The following is a 24,024-nucleotide window of genomic DNA, read 5'->3' as shown; positions in this document are numbered from 1 at the left end:
GACACAAAAATAAACTATTCAATAAAAAATAAACTATAGCTTTGAGAATGAAGCTGATTACAGATCTTAAATCATCGATACGAAAGTAACTAAGATCCGTTAAAATATCTCATGCAACGAAAACCAAATAAAAATATTTGTATACTCATTTTATAAAAAAAAAATTATAAAATGAGTGTGGATATATAGAGCTATTTTCAAGTTCATAACATGTAAACAGAATAAAGTAAAAATATATTATAGATACATAGTTGAAATATTTTTTTTAAACATTTTATGCGGTTTTTAAAATTTATGAAAAAAAAATAAACGCTTGATAATACATCTACCATAATCTGTCTAGTTACATGTTTCCTAGACACACAGTTTCCTGTCATTTTCTCAAAAACGAACATTGTTTTAAATATCATTAATTATTTTTAAATTTCTCATTTTTTTAAAAAAAAATTACTTACGCCATGATATTTATAATACGTTTTGTGCCAGTAACATTTTTAGTGTCATTGAAAATTGGAGACAATCTCAAATGTTTTTGACAGAAAATGTTTACAGAACAGTCTCGAGAACTACTGAAAAAAATCCATAAAAAAAATTCGCCAGAATCTCACATCGACACTTTCATTATTTTATTTGATGATTCTGCAATTACTGTGTTAATATAGTTTTTATTTAAACAAAACTTTAATTTCACGCTCGTTTTTGAAAGTAATTACCTTGTGCGGTAATGCATGAAAAATACAAATACGGCTACAAAAAATTAATCCATAAAGCAAATGGTTTTGGCACAAACGATTTAAATAGTCTACCTCTTTTCTTATAGTTTATCCTAAGCATAACATATTACAGGTAAAAAAAAACATGATCTGTGGTAAATTATGTGTAACTTAAAAACAAATTTGTTTTATGAAAAAAATTCTTCAATATGGTTGTTATATGTTCAACTTTAAATCAGTTTTGGGTAATTATTTTTATGGAAGAATAGATGGTAGAACGTCTCTGTAAACTAGAAAGTGTATTAAACTTTTATGCTCATTAAGTTTGACATATTTAGCAAGTTGCAAAATAAATTAAAAGTAGTTAGGAAGTGTGCATATGTATTTTAACGTAATTGAATTATCAATTCCAAGCAGAGTTTTGCGTTAATCTAAAAAGGGTAGTTTTTTAAAAACTAATTTGCTTGTTAGCAAAAATGCTATAGTATTCATTTTATTGAATTATAAAGAGTTCTGTTCTTCAATAACACGTTGAATGAATGCCACGCTAATTTTACATAGCTTGCCCGTCTGGCTAAACGGTAAACAACTACAATCTAAATTTGTAATTATTTGACAGATTTTGCTAGTTTTTTAAAACGTTTAGCATGACATACATATCTGAAATAATTGGTGAATTATATAAGCCTACGAATTGTTTAGTAATAGTGGTGGATAAAAATCTATTAAATTGTATTTATTACACCAAGAATCACAATTAATAAACTACACTTGAAAATATTTATTCGCTATCCGGAGTACGTTGGCATCTCTGTGTATATAAAAAAAACTTATTTTTGTGTGTTCTATATTGCCTTAATTTCTTCAAACCATTTTAGTAACAATAATAATGTAAAAAAATTTAAAATTTACTTGAATTATGTGTTTCTAATAATTATTATGTGTTCTAATAATTATTCTTCGCCAGTCATCGGTGACCCCCGTGGAGCTACGAATAAACTCAGTGCCTGTCACCGGTGACCCCCATGGCATTTAACCTGTTAAATGATAGATTTCATTAATTGAGAGCGATTCTGCTTGCACATTGTTTCCTAAAAGTGTTTTTTTCAGACTTTTCAGAAAGTGAACCACATTCAACCAACTCAGTGAAGTTCAACCACCTTCAATTTGATAAACCCATGCATGGATCTTTTTCATATTTCTATCAATGTTGAAAGTTAAACCCAAACTGAGAAAAACTGGCAGAAATACCTATTTCATTTTTAGCTGGTTTAAATGAACTTTTTCCATCCTTGATTATAAATTATTCATCACTATAAATTTTAAATTGAGCTATGTTATAAAAAAAGAGTTAATTATATGCGTTACAACTCTTAATAATCATGAATGTCAATAGTCATGGATATTTAAATCTTCCAAAAGTAAGCTAAAATGCAATGATTTTCTTAGCAGTTTTTGTTCTTTTCCGTCATGATCGATTTTATCTTTCAGCCCAGATTTTTATATTGAATTCATAAATCATTGAGATGAAAAAGGAAAGAGTACACACGATAATTTTCGTCCTCATAATGGAACCACGTGACTCTAGGGCGAATCGAGAGAGAGTATTTCCCACTTACCGTTTCTCCTTGTTATTTCAATGTAAGAAAAATCTTAAAATATGGTGGTTTACTGTTCAGCGTATGGTTACCCAAAACATTTGTTAACGGATTACCTTATGCATTGCAACGGAAAATTAATTTACCACCCTTTGGGATAGCAATTTTTTTTATTTGTCATATAAATGAACTTATAGAACGTTCTTATTTCATTTAACACATCATATTTATTCCAATAATTCCATTGGCTGCATTCTAAAATCCAAATTTATACTTACTTTTAAATCTATCTTAGAAGTAAATACAAACGAAAAAGAACAAAAAATATTTAACCATTAAGTAAAGATTATATAAAATTATTTATTAATAATAAATAATTCTTTTAAATTTTAATGCTTTCATGCAGTTGCAGACTTTTTCAGCGGCATAGCGATTTCTTTTCTTCTTCTTTCATTCACGCTGTATATTTTTACTATGCAACGTTTTCGAACGCTATGTATTTTTACAATTTCAATAGCTTGATTCGGGTTAGTTTTGTTCATAACAAATGTTTATTCAGATAAAAGAGGATTTATGAAGGAATAATACAAAATGATTCCATATGTAGGACAAAGGCTTTTAACTCTTAATTATTAGATCTTTCATCATGAGGTCATTATCAATTGAAAGTGTCGGCTTTTTTTAAATTGGAATAATATATGAAAAGTTATCGATAAATGAGCTATTTAATATTATGGCATGTAGAAAAATAAAATAAAATCTGAAAATTAAAAGAGGGAATTGTATTTTTTATGCAGTATTTTTTTTTCCAATATTTTATTTTTCAACTTCTTAACATCTCTTATAGCGTGCTTGTTTAATATTTTGAAAAATATATACGTGATTTTACGCAATGTTATACATTTTTTGCTGCGTTGATTAAAATTGACATGAGTAAAAATTTTTTCTGAGATGAATTTTAAAATGTGATACATCATTTATAGTTATAAACCACAAGAATAATTTTTAAAAATGTAAAAATCTCTAAAACAAAACTTAAGTAATTGTTGTAACTTTTTAAAAATACATTAGATATTATTCGGTTAAAGTTTTATCAAAATGAGTTCTAAGAAAGTTAACATATTATAAATTACGTGAGAAGTACTTTAAAAAAAATTGGAAAACTTTGAGTGTTAACTTCAATTATCAATATGAACATTCGTTTTCCTAGTGTAAATTATGTGACACATTTTAAAATTTTAAACCATTTTTACAACCTAAAAGTGTCTATAAGTGCTATCGCAAAATACGTTTTTTAAACTATTAAAAATCAAATTTTTTTTTTCAATTTTGTGAAAATATAAACAATTTTGTGCAGTTTATACATGTCAAAAATTTGGAGTTATGAAATAATTTCTTGCACTGTCGAAAAATAATCCTTTTACTGACAGGTTCTTAATTATTCGGTTATAAATGTGTTTTATAAAGGAATTTCTAATACTGCACGATTTTTTTTTTGCAGTTGATGTAACTAAACTGTTAAGTTTGATTTAAAAAATTTGTTTATTTAGCATTTCAATACCTTGCAACAAATTATTCTTTATGTAGCTATAATTTCCTAATTAGCCATTAAACTCTTGATTTAATAAATATGACTTAAATTGATCATAGATAATTTTCAATGAACTTGATAAACTAATTAATGCAAATTGTATTGAATTAATTAATTATTTAATAATCTGAATTGAATATAACTGATTAATTCAATTTAAAAAGGCTTAACCCATTTTGAATTAACGCTGTTAATATCTTATATTAGTCTCTAGTCTAGAAGTCTTTGCCGTTTCAGTTGAAAATGAATAAAATAAGCTGAATTATAATTTTCTTAAAGAGAACTGTTATAAATTGTGAGAAAGATTATCAGAGAAAAATAATTCTTTGTTCTTGAATATAGTTATTTTATTTTGAATTACAAAGTTCTTTGAGAAAAACTAATGCAATAATTTATAAATGCTTACCGTTTAGCAATTTATTCAACGAATCGTCAATGAAAATTTTTTTTAAATTTCCTATTTCAATTTTACTGCAATTTTACATAAATAATCTCCTTAAATAACCTTAATATTAAAAAATGGATTATTGGTTGGATCCAAATCTATTACAGAATTCAAAAATCAATAACGGTTAAGAAACTAGCTTCCAAACTCACGGAACCCTACGGTTCCGCGGAACACCATTAGGGAATTCCTGCACTAAACTATGTTTATTGCTTTTTATTTTAGTTCAATGATAATAGTCTGATATGAATAAAAAAAGATATACTTTTGTTCAAGAAAATTCCTTATCAATAATTTTTTTTTATAAAAACATCTGTAATACACAATGTAGTAGAAATAATATTGTTAATAGTTAAAATCGGTACGTATTCTTTTCTGTTAGTAACAATTTAGAAGTCAGAATAATTTAAGCTTCGTATAATAAGCATGATAATTACTAAATTTCACAACTACAAATAATATTCATTGAAATTTCAAATAAACACGGTTTTAACTTTCATAATTGTAATATATTTCTAGAAATTTGCTGAAAATAATCCGAAGATCTCAGTAATAAAGATTGAAAGAACTTTTGTAAGGATATCTACTACCAGATAAACAGTGTTAATTGCAGAAAAGGGAAATTTCTTGAACTTCCACTTTTGCAATTAACCTAATCTCTCGGTACGCATTTCTAATATTTAGAAAAGAGCTACTTTCATTTTAATTTAAAACTCAGCTATTTAAATTACTTTACAATGAAAAACTTTTTTTTGAAAAGTAAGTTTCTACTATTGTTATTAAAATATGTTTTCTTTTAAAATATTTGACGAATGCTTTGAAAAAAAAAAGTAATTTTGATGCTCAGAAAAACACTTTAAAAACATTTAAGTTGCTGTTTTTATTCTACAAAGAAATTTTACCATTGTATTGCGAGTAAATAGGAAGTGTGTCGAAATATTCACAGTAACTTAAATGTATCGAATAAGAACTGCTACAATATTCATTTTGTCTCTTACGATTGGTATTAAAATTTTGAGAAGCACATTAACTAATTTGCTGTAAAAATTTAATTATTGAAGAATTTATTGAGAAATAATTAAAAGCTACAAAGGGAAACTTTAAAAGCAAATTAAAGAGTGAGACATATTTATGATCAAATATGATGTGTTAGTCATAAAATTCTAAGCAACCCTGGAACTTTAAAAGGCTTTCTTATATTAAGTTCTACTTCGGTCTCTATAACAGTAAATTGCAAAAAAAAAAAAACTTTAACAACTTTGCATAATTAATAAACAATGACAGGAAACTGAAGAGGTAAGACATTACTTGGTATCCACATTCCTTGCTGATGGCTCAGGGTATTGAGTATTGCATTTAAATGAGGTGAACCGGGTTCGAATCCCAACCGTGGCTTATCGATACAATATCCGCATCCAGCTTGCACCGACCACAGTGCTGACATAAAGTATTCTCATTAGTAGACGGATCCTGGGTTAGAGTCCCCTTGCCGTCAGGCTAACCGTGAGAGGTTTTCATCTCCATGTAATGCAAATGCGGGTTAGTTATATCAAAAAGTGCTCCACGGAGGCAAATTTATTCCAATACTAGAAGCACAGGAGTTCTTTTGTCTTCTGGATTGGGTTCAAAATTACAAGGCTACGGAGTTGAACATTGGTAGACCTAAAATTAGGACAGCTGTTCAACGACGGCTTTTAAATAAAATGAAAAATACTTCCGGTGATACTGAACTAGAGATGGATTGTTCACTGGTTCAGATCAAAATTACAATCTGTATGAAGTATGAAATGAATAAAACGTAAAACGAGTTGTGACGTGTGTGTGGCTGGAGTCGCATTTTTAGCAATAGATGGCGCCACTGAAAAACAAGAGGAATTAAGAATGGCTTGGATGCCCATAGCAAGCTTGCTAATATTGGCCAGTTGCATTAGTAACAACAACAGCACGCATTCCTTGTCAGTGCGATCTTGGATACATCGGACAAACTAAACTCTCTTTAAAATTTATATTTTAGGAATATGATAGATAAATCCGTTATCAAGAATTCGAAAATCCTCATTTGGTTCACATTGTTAGAATCTTGGACATAAATTTAATTTAGACAAAGCCAAAATTATTTCCATTCCAGTTACGTCAGCTCATATTGTTTTATTCCTATGAATATTGATTTCCTTGTTAAGGATATTAGTTTTTCACCACCTCTCCATAGCACGCGGAAATGCATTTTACCATGATTTGATCCTCTCGACCACGTTGGTTTTTCTCATTCATTTTTCCCTGTCTCTCGGCTACTCGATTACTGGTTTTTTCTAGTTTTGTTTCTCACCTTTATTTATCCATTTTTTGTTGGCAACAATAGGTTTTATGAGTCAAATCACTTTCGTTTCTTCTTATTCACGTCTGGAAAGTCTTGAAAATGGGCACCTGTTTTTGGACGCTTGAATCATGTCGACTGTAATTTCCAATTTGTATATTTTACAAGCAAATAAAGCTTTCAATCAAGTAACTTCACACATGTAAGCGTATGTTCAAGCTTTTACTCATTTTCGTAAAATTTTACTTATTTATTTAAAGTGGTAAAAAATTTAGGTTTTTAATTATCTTTCTTTTGGTTTATAATTTTACTTTAAAACGATTCTGTCCCCCACTATATAATTAAATTAAACTTATAAATTAATGTATGATAATCAAAAGATTATGTGTTTGAACTTTTAAGAAAAACGAACATTATGCTGTAATTCAATTTACTGCCACTAGGGAAAATCATCCTTAGAACGATAAAAGTTGGCAGCTATGTGTAGATAGTGGCAAATTAAATCTTTTGCATTTCTAATATGACAATAACTGTCACTATAAATAAATAACTCACACGTTTAAATGCCATGCTCCATTAAATAGTGCCAAAAAATCAAGATCGGGTACATAGCTATCATTAATCTCTCTTTCCGTAATTTAATAAATTTTTTCAGCCAAAACATATAACCATTTTAGTGCCAATTTTTAGAACCAATTTTCTCGATTTTCTTTTATTTCCATTTTTGGAACTGACTCGTTTTCGAAATGTTAAAGACTGGTAACTCAAAATTTTCATTTTTAGCACTTACAATTGGAGAAGATGAATATTCTTTTCAATCAGAAAATATAAAATTCTTTGTTTTGTGATACATATATATCCTGCTCTAAAATCAAGCAATTGCTATGTTTTTTAACCAAATTATTTGTTAATTGAATAATATATCTATATAATTTATATGCAAACCTGCTACTTTTTTCAAAAATATACTTTTCCCATTACTGTAAGAACAAAAAACTATTGTAGGAACACAAATTTTTAAAAAAAGGAAGAACAAAAATTTTATTTACGAAAAAAATGACGTAAAAACTATTTTTAACAAACCAGTTTTTTAGTTTGATAAATAAATTGTACCCTAATCTAATTTAAATTAAGTACTAAAACATCTATAAAATCGATACGAAATCAATACTTTAGTAGAAAAACAAAATATGCTCTTCTGTTAGAGTATATTTAAAAATTAAACAAAATTCGGAAATTCTTTGCCTTTTATTATTCAAAATAGCTTTTTCTAGTTTCTAATCATTCGTAACTACTTAAATTCGTACGTTCGTAAATTGAAATATTTTTTTATTCTATAATCTACTTACAAATTGATTCTAGATGAAATAGCGTGACTTATTTTTGGAACTGAAGCAGACCAAGACTAAAAGATTGCTTTCAAATTGTTTCGCTATGCTTTTTATTTTGCTTTTAAATTCACAATTCCAAACAAAAAATTACTTTGGAAGTTTCCTAATAATGCACAACTTTATTCATTAAACGTAAATATATACGTTTAAACTAGCTTTTAGCATACATTAAGTAGAGAAAAAAAAATATCCGCTCGCGTGTTTAAGCATATTTTTCTAATGATTTTAATGAAAATATACTAAATGTCTATTTTAAAAATTATAAAACAGGTAATGAATTACAAATAATCTTACACAAATGAAATATTGTATTTTTTTTTAATAAATAATATGCTTTTGCTTAACTTCTATTTAAAATTTTATTATTTTTTTATAATTATGAAAAAATATTTATTTTTATTTATTTTGTTATTTTAAGACTTAAAAATATGAAACATTTGTTAAATTCTTTTAAATGTGTGCAATGTTAGAATAGTGTGCTGAAGCAAAACTGGAAATTTCATAACTTTTTTAAGACTCGCAAATAATAGTTTTTATAATTTATCTTGATAAACTTTTTTTAAGATTATTAAAATTATGAAACAATTAATGAATTTCAAATAGAATAATTAACTTTTCATAATTAAAATGTTTATTTTTTCTAAATCGTACAATTTAGCTTAATCGAAAATTTCAATACTCTTTTGATGGTATTGAAAATTAATTTAAATAATTTGTTATCCAATTAAAGAATTTCAAAAAGTGTAATTTATTTTCCACGTTTCAAATGGGCTTTATATTTTTTTCTAAATTGTGTGTACTAGCTTAAGTGGAGTAATACTTTTTATGACCATTGAAAAACAAATTTAATAAATCAATATTTGAATACCTATTATATATATAAAAATTATAAACAATTGAAGAATTACCAATAGTGTTATTAATTTTAAATGATTTACATCTACATATCTGCCAACTTTTACGCATTTTGCGTAAAATTTTATTCTTACATTTAAAGTGGTAGTAAATATATACTATTATTTCTTTCATAAACTTAATTTTTAAAAGATTTTGATCACCACTATTCTTAAGAAAATTAAGCATATATATTCATATGTGTTACAATCATGGTTGTCTATCATGATTTGAACTGCATATGCAGATATCTCGAGCCGTTACTGCCTCGTACTCCTCCAAATTTCCCGTCCTCATTACTTCCAATGCCATTAGTTTCAGTCGCCCTAGGGCAGGGGTGGCGAACCTTTATACACCAACGTGCCATTTTTTCTAAAAAATTGTTTAATGAAATCACAGACGTGCCGTCAAATAATTTTGACTTCCTGGTTATTGGGAATATAATCTGGTAATACTATCAACTCAAAACTCTTTATTTACATTGAAAATAAAATACAATTTTGCAATGTCTCAGTTATACGCGTAATTCAACTTAGAGTAACATCAGTGAGATTTCTGTTAATGCAGATTAAATGATAAATAACTTATATTAGGTTGTAAGATATTAGTTTAAGCAGGACTGTTGATTTTTTTGCTAGTCATTTATTGCTAGCTTGTTTTTTATGGTTATTAATTGTTTTTTTAGCATTAATTGTTAATTTTTTTTAATAATTGTTTATTATTTTGTTTGTTTTTTGTGAATTTTAATTTAATTGTTACATATGCTTCATAGTATAATAACATTTGTGTAATAGCAATTCATAGTGCAATAACAATTGTGATCGGTGGCGTGCTCAAATTATTGTGTCGCGTGCCATAAATGGCACGCGTGCCGTTGGTTCGCCATCCCTGCCCTAGGGCATAACACAGATCAGAGGTCTGGTGCCCGCTTGCGCGGGCAGGTACCTTGCCAAATTACATGATCTAGCTAGCTCATGGTTGTCAGCTTAAGTTTTTTCAAATGCAACGTATTTTTTGTTTAAATTTGAAATTTTTATTCCATTTTAATACCACTAGGAAAAATCATAGTGGAAGGGATTAAATGTTGGCAGGTATGCATCTATATTTTATCAAAAAATATGTTTCGAATTAAAATCTCTACGAAAACCTTCCTATTTTATGACTATTTGTGAAAGAAGATTTCACTACATGCATGCTTGCAATGGTGCTCTAACCTTCTTCGTTAGTGTCGTAAGCAGAACTGAAATTAAGACATGAAAGAGGAAGCAAAAACTGGTAAATATAACTTGAAATGAAAAATATTAAACTAAAAATAACATAAATTTCGTTACCACTAGAAAATATTTTTTTGCAAAGTGGAACAAATTGGCATCTCCATTGATACCGTTCCATGCAACATTTAAGGTTTCTTTAAAATATTTTTCAAAGTGACAGAGAGAACTGAATATCAGAATATAACTCTTTTCATTCGAAAGGTGTCCCTCAGGCATCACTGTCACTAATAAACTACATACCACTCTAATTGCTAAAATTTAGATCCTTGTCTAGTGACAACTTTATTTAGTGATCTCCCGATCTGTCAACCTCAATGATTTTAACTCACAGCTGGAATATTCACAAGATGAAGGGGATAAGCCGCCCAAAAATCAAAATAAACTAAGACTGGAAGTGATCTCCATGCATTATATAGTATGTGCGTCAATAACCAGCATCATCTTTTAAACTTTCAAAGGTTGTCTTTTTTTCTTGCCTTTTGGTCCTTTTTAGATCCTGTTTTTAACCGGTGAAAGACCCTCAAGTGTATTGGTTTAAAACAATTAGAATTTTCAAAGCTTTTATAAGGATTTAACCCTTTTCGGTCCAGTGTATTCAGTTTGACAGCACTAATTTATCAAATTTTACAAACCACAAGAGATGTCAAACGAATTGCTTTTAAATACGTAGTTGCCACTAGTCCTTAAACGACGGGGACCTCCCTGGCCGAGCAGTATTGCCCACCAAACGCTATGTGAAGCTTGAAGGTGGCGGGCTCAAATCCAGCCGTAGCTCTGGATGTATTCTTCGTGATGTCCTTCTACTTGACAAAGGTTTATAAGCCTAAATTGAACTCACAAGTCTGCAAATGTATGCTATTTCAATGAAGCAACAAAGTTCTCTAAACAACAAAGAATGAAAGTATGCAACTTCTTCAAACCCCGAGCTGAGGACTTTAAATTACTAGCCAGTATATTAGCCAAATATCAAAATAATAGCCAAATTTCAAAATTCTTAGCCAAACAATTTTTTGCAGTAAATTTTTCCCCATAGGAAACTTCAAATCAGAATCCAAGTTTACTGTAAATTGAATTATTTTATTAACTCCAAATTCAGATCAAGAGTCAATTTACAGTTGGGGAGCAGTAAATGTACAATGACTGGAAGAGCGGATGAAAAATGTAGAAGTTGTTTGAAAATAAATAAGAATAGGTTGGGGTTAATTTTTAATAACTTCTTAAGACCAGAGCAATAATATAAGGATAAACCTGAAGCAACATTACGTTATTGTATATTAGAAAATAAAATATGTATATGAAAAATTTTGTATGTGTATTTGAAAAAGCATATTTTCTGTAAAAATAGTTGAATGATAATGTGCATCTGGGTTAGCACTAAATTCTGTTTCATTGAAGCAAACCGTACGGAAGAATTTCGTCAGACGATATCGCATGATCCTGCAATGAACATGTTAATCTGTATTTTATTGCAGTTTATCTCATGTTTACATAATCTCTCTTGTTGCTTACATTATCTGGACTTAATATAATTTTATAGGTTATGTGATTTATCGTATCGTAAAATTACTGTAATCGAATAAAAAAATACAGGATTTGTTCAAAATTATTTTTTTTTTCGGGATTGAGGGGAATATGTGTATATTTTTCTTTTCGATAGATAAAATCATTCGCCAAAACACATTTCTTTTCGCCGAATTTACGATTTTATCACATTTGGCGAGGGGGCGAATGCACTTCTCCTTCTTCTTTTGAAATGTGCTGTCTAAGGTCGTACTTGCTTATTTCCTACTTTACTAAAATTTTTAATGTTAAATTGTTTCGATAAGGGATAAGACAGGGTTGCCACAGGCGACTATAAATTCAAAACTTCATTAAAAGAAATTAGAATAAACAACTATACACGGTATATATTTTATGTTTACTTATGCAAGTGAATTATTTTGCTTTAAATATGAATAATTTGAAATGTACGGTTACAATGTTACGGTTGAATAATTAATAGTATAATAAATAAGTAAAAATAAATTAAGTTTCTAGTACTTTTGACATTTATAGTCACCCGTGGCATCCCGGAATAGATAAGACCATGATTCTAGCCTAGACGAGACTAGATGGAATTTACTACACGGTTTCTTATGACTTAATGCCATAAAAAAGCAACTGTGACGTAATTACATTCTCATACTTGTCAACTCTTCCAGTTTTCCTGGAAGATTTTATTTTTATATTTAACGTGGTGTTAAAATTTATAGAATCACATTTTATTCTACATTAAATTCGGTTCAAAATGATTTTGAGTACCATTACATTTAAATAAGTTGCTTGCTAGCTTTCTGATAGTGTTTTTAACAGTTGGCTAAATTTTTACAAAACACCATCAAACAATCTCAATTTAATTCTCTTTACCCTACCAATAGGAAGACACCTTTTATAAGAAGGTGAAAGTTGGAAGGTATACAATTGTGATTCTACTGAAAAGAAAGAATAGTTTAGGGCAAAATTACAACTGAATTTCACACTGAGAACGTGAGAATTAAGAGTATCCTTAACACTAAGTTTACTAACGTTTCTTATGTACCTATCTATACGAACAAGCGTCAATTTGACGCGTGAACGAATACATATAACAGCAGTTTGGATGCCAACTTGCATCGGACAGCAAATTTATATTTTAAAGTGGTAGTTTATCAATTGTGATCCTTGGTGTAATAAATTCACCAAGTAGATTGTAGTAGATTTTTACCCACCACTATTTCTAAACAATTCGTAGGGTTATATAATTCACCACTTTATATTTGCAAAATTTACTTAGTAGTTATTTACCCTTTTTTTTTAATTATTTAGGCCTGTCCGGAGCAGTTGGCATCTCTACACTGAGAAAGCAATGCAATTATATATATATATATATATATATATATATATATATATATATATATATATATATATATATATATATATATATATATATATATATATATATATATATATATATATATATATATATATAACAATTCAATATTTCAATGAAAATAGACATCAATATACATATATAGCTCGATCATTGGATAAAAGTCATTACAAGAGATAAAATAAAAATGCAAACGGTTTTTGTAATTTTCCTTATAAATTTTGAAATTGTCCCGTAAACCTAGTGTTAAATACCTGTCAACTTTTACTTGCTTCAAAGAAGCTTTTATCTAGTGATAGTAACCTAAAATTTAAACTAATACTCGGAGCCGGCAGACTCTTAATTTATATTTAGCTTTCTGTTTGAAAAACTAACGATGTGTGGTAATTCTTCAATATATACGCTTACAATTTTCAAACGTGACGGTTGTTATAATAATTTGATAGCACATTTATTAAAACAAGAATAAAGTTTTTAATATATAAACGAGGCTACCAGATAGATTGTAAAAATAAAATTGTTTGCAAAATCCGGAAATGCTACCATGTGCTCTAGCAACAATTTTACCTTGACCTCACTTGAGCTCAATATAGGTCTTAAAAGAACATGCACCCAGGAACCATTACTGGGATGCCTCGAATTTTTAATATTAATCTTATAATCCTACATTGGCTAATATAACCATTATTTAGCCAATATGGAACCTATATTGGCTAAGTAATGGTTATAAAATATCGGGTGAATCTGGCAATTCAATATAGAACTGGTATCGGGTGAATAAGATAATTCTACAAATAACGGCCTTTTGAACAATTATTGCTCCAAGATTCATGTGACCCAATCACAGCCTTAGTTATTTTTTTGCTCCTGTATGATCAAAAACCGTCATTCCATCATGTATTATATCTGAGAAACAATATTTCTAGTGGTAGAGAACAAAATCAGGAATCTTTTTATTTAACATATTCAGCAGAACTTAAGAACTATTCATCAATCTGATCTTTCATATAATCGTATAAATTATTTAAGGAAGTAGTGGAAAATACAGAGACTCCATCTGCTACGGATTCTCCGTAGTTTTGGAAAATATTTCTCCTAGTTTTAGTAAGGGTATTTATATTTTAGTAAATTATACTTAAAAGTATTTTGACCATCAATTAACACAAGTAATTTAAACAGATCTGTATATTTAAGGTCATTTGGATGAATTCTTAAGTTTAATAAATATTTTTAAATATCAGTTTCAAAAAAATTCTGCTTCAGTTCGCTGCCAATGAAAATTACTAGAAATATTAATTATTACTTTTGCAAACATGAAGAAAAATATTTTCTGAAACTACGGAGATCCTGTAGTTGTTAAAAGGTATGATAATCATCTATTTGAACTTTTAAAAACCTTTTTAAAACTATTTATATATAGCGAACAACATTTTTGTATTCTAATTTTTTATAACATTAATAAATACCTTTACAAGAAAGAAAAATATTTTGTAAAACTACGGAATTTTCTTAAAATTTAGAAGGTAACCGATACTATAATATATCTGATCACGTCTTCACATTGTTTAGTAAAATTCATATACTGTATATATTTACATCTCTTTCTAAGTTAAAAGAGTATTTTTCTTAAACTTGACAAAAACTAAATACTGTTTCTGTTGTAAGGCTAAATTCAACGATGAATGGTACTCATTTTAATTACCTAAAATATTTAGTGAGCATTACCAATTTATCATTTACAAGTTTCTAATTTTACGGTCCTGATTTCAATCTATTTCTTGAAAAAGAAACAAACATTTTACGTGTCCATTAACTGGGAAGATTTAGCGCGTAATTTTAGCTAATATGTTAGTTGACAGATGTTTAAAATCATAAATCAGTTGTTGCTACTGAAAATAGCCTTCTCGCTTTTAAATATTACTTTTTAACTTACGAAAATTATTCAAGCGACTTTAGAAAACTATATTTGTTTAGATTTAAATGAGGCTGAAAAATGCACGGAATTCTTAGAAAGATATTTCGATATCTTATATTTATGATTATAAGAGGAACACGCAAATGAAAATATTGATAGACATCTTCTATCAAAAATTTGTGAAAATTATGTGTAGTAGTGATTCCTGAACCATATATTTGATTACATTAATATTGAATCATTAAAAGTATAAGAAAGTGGAATTAAACAAAAATGAAAACCAAAATTTAAATACAATAAGTCAAAATGGAAAAGAAAAGCTGAAAGTAGCATAAAACCAATATTGTTTTTGGTTCACAATTTAAATCAATATGAGAGAATTTAAATAAAAATTAAACGAAATTTCGGAGATAAGCATGTCAGCAAAAACAGTAGAAACTTCTTTAGGAGACACGTTGTTCCATGCCTGCCAACTTTTAATCCTTTCCATTATCATTTTTCCCAGTGGTATTAAAATGGAATTGAAACTTAAATTTTAAGCAAACAAATACATTGTATTTGAGAAACCTTAAGTTGACAACCATGATAATAGCGCATATTAATATATGTGCTTAATTTTTGTAAGAATAGTGGTGATCAAAATCATTTGAAAATTAAGTTTATAAAAGAAAAAATAGTATATATTTACTACCACTTTAAATATAAAAATAAAATCTTCCGGAAAATCCAGAAGAGTTGGCAGGTAAGTAATGTTCTGCTAGCATGCTGGTGCCTTTCTGTAGTCAGTGGTTTAACCAAAAACTGACTGTGAATCAAAGTATGAAATTTTCACATACCCAGTCAGTTTTTGGCGCTTGAAATTATATAAATTTTAAAACTAAAGTAATGTAAAAGTTGCTCGATCAACGTATACTTTTGCGTCTGCAGCCCCACTCATCTCAGAATACGAGCTTTTGTACAAGACAAAACTGTTTGTAACGAAAGGAAAAATTCAACTATTATGCAAGATTTTTAAGTCAAAATTAAATAGAATTCAATATAACTAATATAGTTGAAGAAGTACTGTTTTTGCTGACATGCTTATTTTTGAAATTTCGTTTAATTTTTATTTAAATTCTCTCATATTAATTTAAATTGTGTTCTAAAGACAATTATTGGACCGGGAAAGACAAAGACGGGGATAGCCTGGTTGATAGGGCGCTGGGCCCAAGTCCGAGAGCTCGTGGGTTCGAACCCAGCTGGCCGAAGACTCCCCATGTAGTAAATGGTGACTCCATAAACGAGTGTGACGTATGGGTATGGCAGAAGTCGAATTCTTGGTCATAGATGACGCCACTGGAAAACAAGAACAATCGCACATTTTTGCATAACAGACATACGTCAACAACAAGTAAAGACGAGTGTGAAATGCTGCAGTAGTGTTCTTGCTGACATACTTATTTTTGAAATTTCTTTTAATTTTTATTCAAGTTCTCCCACACTAATTTTAATTTGTGCATGAAAAATGATTTTAATCTTGTTATTTAAGCTTATTATTTAAGGTTGGTGTTTGAGTAACGCAACGTCATATACAAAGTTGAAAATGGAAAGTCTGGAAGAAATGGAAAATGGAAATGGAATGGCTGATCAAAATAATGGAAACACTTCTTTACCAACTCACTTTAAACAGTCTTTCTTTCAACAGCAAATGTTTTGGAAAATTTTACATAGCAAAAATTTTGATAAAATTTGAAAGATCTTGCTAGAAGATTTTTAGAAATGATGCAATTTTACCCTTGGAATTTGCATTCACAGAAATGTAGAAAATTAAAAGCTTCATTTTTTTAATGCTGCTATAATTAAAAAAGCCTTTTTACATAAATATTGCAATCACATAGATTTATTGAAAGTTGCTGGTACTAAAGCTGAAACGATTAACTTCCAATGATCATTTTGGTCGACCGACTTTAGCATTTTTAAAAATGACATCATTTCCAAAACATTTACGCATAATCTTTCAAATTGTGACAACATATTTTTAGGAATTTATAATCTTGCAAAACATTTGTCTCTAAAATAAAAAAATTTCATATAGAGTTGGTATAGAAATTTTTTAATTATTTTGAATAATCCCTGTAGTTTTATTACTTAAATATAAACATATTAAATTGTAATGCTGAAAATACTATACTATAGTTTTGCGTTTTAACTTATAAAAGTTATTTAAACATCTTAAGAAAACTATATTTGTTTATTTTTCAATGAGAGAAAAGAACGATTAGCTCTTATAGAAGCATTCGAATTTGTTAGGTTTAAGAGTAATGATCTAAAAAAATCATAAATAAATATTTTGATAACTTGATCAAAACTGACTGACTTCATCAAAACTTTATAACAAAAATAATACGTTGTTACGATTCTCTAAATAGTAGGGGAGAGTGGGGTCAATTGTAACAGGGTACGATTGTAACAGAGCAAAAATTTCGAGTGTCGGGTTCTAGATTTGGTTCCTAGGTGGCGCACAAGGTGTATTTAATAAATCTACATGTACACACCTGCTGGCAACCATTTTTATGTAATTTTGAAAGAGTTAGATCACAAAAGATATTTTCACGCTACGTAAGTATTCTTTTTGGTATTAGAATATTATATTGTAACAAAGTAATTTTGTTTAAACAAATAAAAATTATTAACCGAATATGTAAGTGGACACCTTAATTAACATTTCAAAAAAAAATTATTAGCTTTGTTAATTAACTAGCATTGTTTTTAACAAATGAAGCTGAAATAACGTCTTGGGGACAATTGTAACAGTAAGTAAAGGGACGATTGAAACAGCTGAAAATAAAATTCATAATTTCAATTGCAATTGTTTAACCCCTTAGGCCCCATTTCTTATGTTTACAAACCATTACTTAACTCTTTAAGAACCACCAATAGTTTCCTATATCATTTATATTATGTTGCATGTGCATTATTTTATTTGTCACCTTTCACAGCATAAATTGAAATTTTTAACCCCTGAAAGCTAAAAGTTTAACCCATTAGGTCTCTGCTCATTATTATTTTTACTCCTAAAATATCACTACTATTTTGATCAATAAAAAATATATCTCAACTATGATAATATGTATAATTAAAAATGTTTTAGTTGAATTTATGAACTGTTACAATTGACCCCGTAAGTGGGGACAATTGTAACAAGTGCACGACTGTCAAAAATTGTTAATAACTAATATAATAACATTTAAAATAAGGTTTTTATTATTTTCTTCTAGTAGAGGATAGTCTACTTTACTCGTCTGTCAATTAATACTAATAATATATTGGATTTTTTGTTAGTTAAAAATAGTTAAGTAAAAAGTGTTACAATTGACCCCACTCTCCCCTACTTTATATAAATGCATCTAAGATCCGTCACGACTATATAAAATATTTTTAATTAAAAAGTGTAGCTATATATTCTTTAACAACATTTGTCTTCTGAATTGTAATTGTTTTTGAACTTAGATTTGTTTCATTGTCATGTTTAAAACGTTTCCGCACACCATTCATTTAACCATCATGCTCAGTAACACATTTTTCCCATTTGTTCATGACTGCCATATGAAATGGATCATCAGTCGTATGTTTGGAAGTAAAAATTATCACATTTTGTCAATTTTGCTCCATGAAAATATCTCGGTGGTTTTAACCGTCATTTCATAATGTTGTTTTTCCTTCCCTAACAAAAAAATATATAAATAAATGAAAATAAACAATTGATATGTGAGCTGGAATGTATTTCTTCCGATGTATTACTGTACAAGGAACAGATAAATGCTTTTGTACACTTTGTACAAATGCTTTCCCTTTGTTTATCAATCAAAATATACCGGACCAGAGTGTCTGTTGCCTCGACAAATTTCGTGGTCTTTATTCCAAATTTGATGATTTTTCAAGGGTCTCTGAGCTAACTAATTTTTGAGATATTTTTCCAACCAATCTGATATTGAGAAATAGGAATTAGTTTTCTTTTATGAAAAAAAAAAAGAAGTAGCAATTATCAGATAAATTAAAAGAGGTTTTTCTTTGAGGCTTTAGGCACTCTAGTAACTGCTGTAGTGGCAACGTAGTTAAGTAGAAAAGGACTAAAAAAAATTCAATGTAACAGTTTGACTAAGTTTAGAGAAAATTTAAGTGTTTAGCAATAAAAACAGTATCAATAAATAGTAACAGAAAATAAATATGCTGGGTGTTTCATAATAACTGCTCTTATTGTTAGATTCCTTGTCGAAAATGAAGACAGATTGATACTGAAATCTAATGCATCAAGAGTGAAGAAGAGAGAAATGAAAATATCAAAACGTGCTTAATCTGAGGAGAAAATAGAAGTTGAAAGGCGATCGGTAGAAACATTTCTAATTTCATTTGGCAAACAAACTGGTTTCGATCATTTTCGGTAGGCTCCGATATCGGCTTTCACCCTCTTTTAAATATCTGCAATTTCTAATATGCATATTGTTTGGGCACGAATACTAAAAATTTATAATAATGGTTGTTATTTCTGACATGGATGCCAAATGTGTATAATAACTGTTATTTTTGACAATCGATACTAAAAGTGTATAATAATGGCAGTTAATTTTAACAGGGAAGCTAAAGATGTATAAAAATGGCTGTTTTAACAATGAATACTAAAAGTGTATAATAATGGCTGTTAATTTTAACATGGATGATAAAAATGTATAATAATGACTGTTTTGACAATGGATACTAAAAGTGTATAATAATGGCTGTTAATTTTAACATGGATGATAAAACTGTATAACAATGGCTGTTTTGACAATGGATACTAAAAGTGTGTAATAATGGCTGTTACTTCTGACTATGGATGCTAAAAGTGTACAATAATGGCTGTCAATTTTGTCAAGGATACTAAAATGTATAATAATGACTATAATTTTTTAGAATGGATTCTAAAAGTGTATAATAATGGCTGTTATTACATGAATAACTGCTGTAATCTTTCTAGTCTTAAAATGTAACACATATTTAATATGAGATGCAGTAAACTTTAAAAAACGTAAAATTTAATGAAAAAAAAATTTACGAAATACGTTTATAATTTTACAAAGATTTCAACTTTGATGCCTATGATCCACTCTAGTGACTAGTCTACTAATCGGTGACTGGTCTACGTACTATACTACTGATTGTAAAGACATGTAGATTATTAAACAATAATAAAAACGAAATAGAATGCTCTAGTTTTTACACAAATATACTTTTAACTCCCTTAGATATAATGCATTAAAAATGTCTCACAATTTAAAGCAAGTAACTTCGAAAAAAATAATAAAAAAGTGTTTCGAATCAGCACATTTAATCAGCACAGAATAATACTGAATTGAAATACAAACTTAGTTAAGTTCCAAATCGAATTGAAATTTGTCATATACTTTCTTACGGAGGGAATCGAATTAACTTGAAATAAAAACAAAATTTAATTCACTTAACTTAAAAGAAAAAGTTAAGTTAATGAAAACGAAATTCTGTATTAATTGAATTAAAGAGAAACAAAATACGAACAGAGTTTTAAAAAAAATAATTATAATAACAAAAATAATTATAAAAATAATTATAATAATAAAGAAAATCTAAATAATAATATAGTTTAACAAGTATAAATATTTTTAGGAAATTAATGAAAACTTCTTTTAGTTTGAAAAGAGATATAATTTAAAAACTTTTAAAAATTTCAAGGTCGTCTCAAACAATAAATGTTATAACTACACTGAAGAATATTTTTTGTTGTTGTTGCAGGAGAGTACAAACCTGCAATCTGTTTCCCTCTATACAATAATATATTCTGCACCGGGTTTTGTTATAAAATTCACTCCAGTGAATATTGAGTGCCCCCACTTCTCGGCTACGTAAGGAGTAGTCGGAAAGGGAGGGTGATAATGTATTTCAGTTTAAGAGCGATACTAGATCACAGATTTTTTCTTTTGTCCTTAATATTGCTTTCAAAGAAACACACAGATGTATGTATTTACATATAAACTAATACGTTCTTCATAAGCTGTCAATTCAGAGAAATATAAATATCATTTTTAAATGAATTGATTCCGGAACAATTCTAATTTCCAGATTTAAAATCCTCACACACGAATTAGATAAAATTAAATACTTTGATTAATGTAACAACAACAAAATTTCCAGTATAGAAGCATTCTTTTAAAAACCTTTTATCTTATTAATTTACATACCTGCCAACTTTTTATCCTTTCGAGGATGCTTTTCCCAAGTGGTAGTAAAATGGAATTTAAATTACAATTTTAGTCAGTAACATACGCTATGTTTTGAAAAAGCTTAAACGGAGTGCAAAGAAAGTAATACATATTAATTTATATGTATTATTATTATATGTATTATGTATAATTTATATGTTAATTTATAGTAATACATATTAATTTTTTTAAAATTATTGGTGGTCAAAAAAGATTATAAATTAAGTTTATAAATGCAAGGAATGTATAGAAAGCAAACATTTTAATACCACTTTAAATATAGAAATAAAATTTTACGCCAAATGCGTAAAAGTTGGCAGGTCTGAATTTACTATTTACATATTAGTGCGTGATTTATTCAATGACATCTTTTCATGTTTAAGTTTGCTTCTTTCCATTTGTCTTAAGATTAACGTTCAATGTTTAAATTTCTTTTTTTTAAATTTATATTTGTTCAATCAAAAAATGCATTTTTTTATTATTCATACTTATAAATTGGAAATAAAAACTATTATTACCAAATATAATCCGAAAACTAGTCATATGTTATACTAGATGGTATATATGTATTTTTCGCCATATTAAAAGAATATTTTTTATGATTTAAGAGCATACATTTTTATAATTAACTCGTAATACCATATTGATATTTTCTGTTTCACATTAGAAATGTTTAGTGTAGTAAAATAATGGTTATGGATATTAAAGCTTGAAAATTAATTTTTAGTGACGTTTATTACAGTGACGTTTTTGCACCAAACTATTTACAAGTATTGTTTCTAGATAGATACTCTGAGTATTTCCAGACTTTCCTTTAGATAATAGCACAATACACAGAAGCATGTCATTGCCTAGATTGGAATTATGATATTATTCACAAAAACGTTCTTAACACATTTTTTTTTTGTTCGAAAACGTGGCTTATCATTGTAATACCCCAAGTATTTTATGTATGGATTTCAAGTCATCAATGAAATCAATCTGTTTTTAACAATTAGGTTAGCATAGTAAATTTTACTTTCATAATGTTCATTGGAGAAAAAAAAGAAACTTAGCTCTTTAATTGCACCTTAATTAGGATTAGGAATTTGGTACTTACTTGGCAGACAGTGTCGCAGGTCTCTCTGGTGACATTTGCACATGAGATGAGAGACCATTTTCTTTCATTATAGGTATTAGAGTTGTACTAGATTTAAACGATACGCCGTTATTCAGTTTATTATCATTGGCGACACCTCCAACATCGTTCTGGTGCAAACTTGCTTTTAAACTCCGAATTTTTTCATCTGGAATAGATTCCCTTCGTCTACGATGCGAAGGCGATTCAGACGATGGTATCAGGCTGGTAATTCTGGTGGTGCGAGACACCCCTTCCTCGTTGAATGTTGTCACCAATCTCGTCGTGTACCCATCTGGTACACGAATCAACATCTCAACTTCCTCATCCACTGGCAACTCCTGAAGAACATGAAGACATTGCTCGTAAGGTAAGTGTTCCAAATCTTTATTATTTACCTTAAGAATCTGGTCACCGGGTCTTAAGAGTCCGGTCTTTATAGCCTCACTCCCTCTGATGAGTTCGGCAATGACCAGACCAAGATGTTGAGGACGCGGGGTCACAACAATACCAAGACCAAGTGACGGCCTCTTTGCTATGCGCACTGAAACAGTTGTTGGCCATTTTGTTGATGTATTTTCCATTTTTTTAATATTTCGCTTCAAATTAAAAGTAAAGGAGGAAGAAAATGTCACTCTAAAACAGTAGTTGTTTTCTGGTTGATGATATTACAACTTTATCTAGTGATCTGATTCTAAAACAAAAATCAAACACATACTATTTAATCATTTTTTTATAATTATCAAAATTCCTTCCAACTTTACTTCGTATTTCTTAATTTCTTTCTTCACTTCATGGATAACAGAATAATTAGGTTTGTTTTATTTCCACTAAATATCAGCTACTAAATGTCCGTAATTATCTCGTAAATAAAAATCCAGTCCATAAATACATATCATAAAAATAAATTCTAAAAATATCGTCTGCGGTTCAAAAAAGTTCTTTTCAGTTATCTTCAACTACACCTGTTGAATAAGTTATTAAATTTCGTCGCATCTGCGGATGACGATCGCTGAAAGAAAATGTTGCATTTGTTGATGTGAAACTCTGGAAAAGCAAGACGCGCGCCATGCAGCTATGATTTTTAGTACCGCGCGTCGTTTAGAATGCGCGCGCCAATGAGCTCTCGATTCGCTCATTGACTGAAGTTCGAAGTAGGAGTGGCTTTTCCGTACAGACGAAAAAAGTATTGTGGAACAATGAGAAACTCATTTCGTCGGGAAGTTTGCGCTGAGGTAAGGAATTGATAATGTAAACACAGTTATGACAAATATAGATATGAATGATCGGGTTTATAAATACAAAAGTATAAGCAAAATTATAGAAAATAATTTTATCTTAATATCATCTATTTCCTAAACTTAAACTAATAATTATGATTAGATTTCAATAATCGGGCTTTCTGTTTGCATTGCAAATTAAACTGTCAAAAAATTAATGTTTTTTTCTCTACAGTTAACAATACACTGGAGATCAATTTTTTTCTTCTGTTGCATAAGAGTTTTGAACGAATCTAAAATATTTACGCATTGCTGATTTCAAATCTGCAATCAGTTTCGCTCTTCAAGCTAAAGTTTCTATGCAATTTGATAATATATTCCTAAATATAATAT

General features: G+C 28.6%; 1 protein-coding gene across 3 annotated transcripts in view; it reads right to left on the bottom strand.

Annotated features, from left to right (window-relative positions):
• Positions 1–23,500, bottom strand: part of Nos (Nitric oxide synthase) — a 236,415-nt gene extending 212,915 nt beyond the window's left edge. For 2 of the 3 annotated variants that reach the window (XM_071182103.2, XM_071182106.2), the window contains exon 1: positions 22,394–23,095. In XM_071182103.2, coding sequence (XP_071038204.2) covers positions 22,394–22,995 — 602 coding nt within the window. In that variant the 5' untranslated portion in view covers positions 22,996–23,095. Of the gene's footprint in view, positions 1–22,393 lie in introns of all 3 variants that reach the window. The other variant, XM_071182105.2, reaches the window with a different exon arrangement.
• Positions 23,501–24,024: the final 524 nt, after the last annotated feature.

The sequence above is a fragment of the Parasteatoda tepidariorum genome, chromosome 4 (genome assembly GCF_982258835.1).
Source record: "Parasteatoda tepidariorum strain Cologne lab strain chromosome 4, Ptep-v5.0, whole genome shotgun sequence".
Classification (NCBI taxonomy): domain Eukaryota; kingdom Metazoa; phylum Arthropoda; class Arachnida; order Araneae; family Theridiidae; genus Parasteatoda; species Parasteatoda tepidariorum.
The sequence above is the reverse complement of the archived record's forward strand: the minus strand, read 5'-3'. Positions and strand labels throughout refer to the sequence as shown.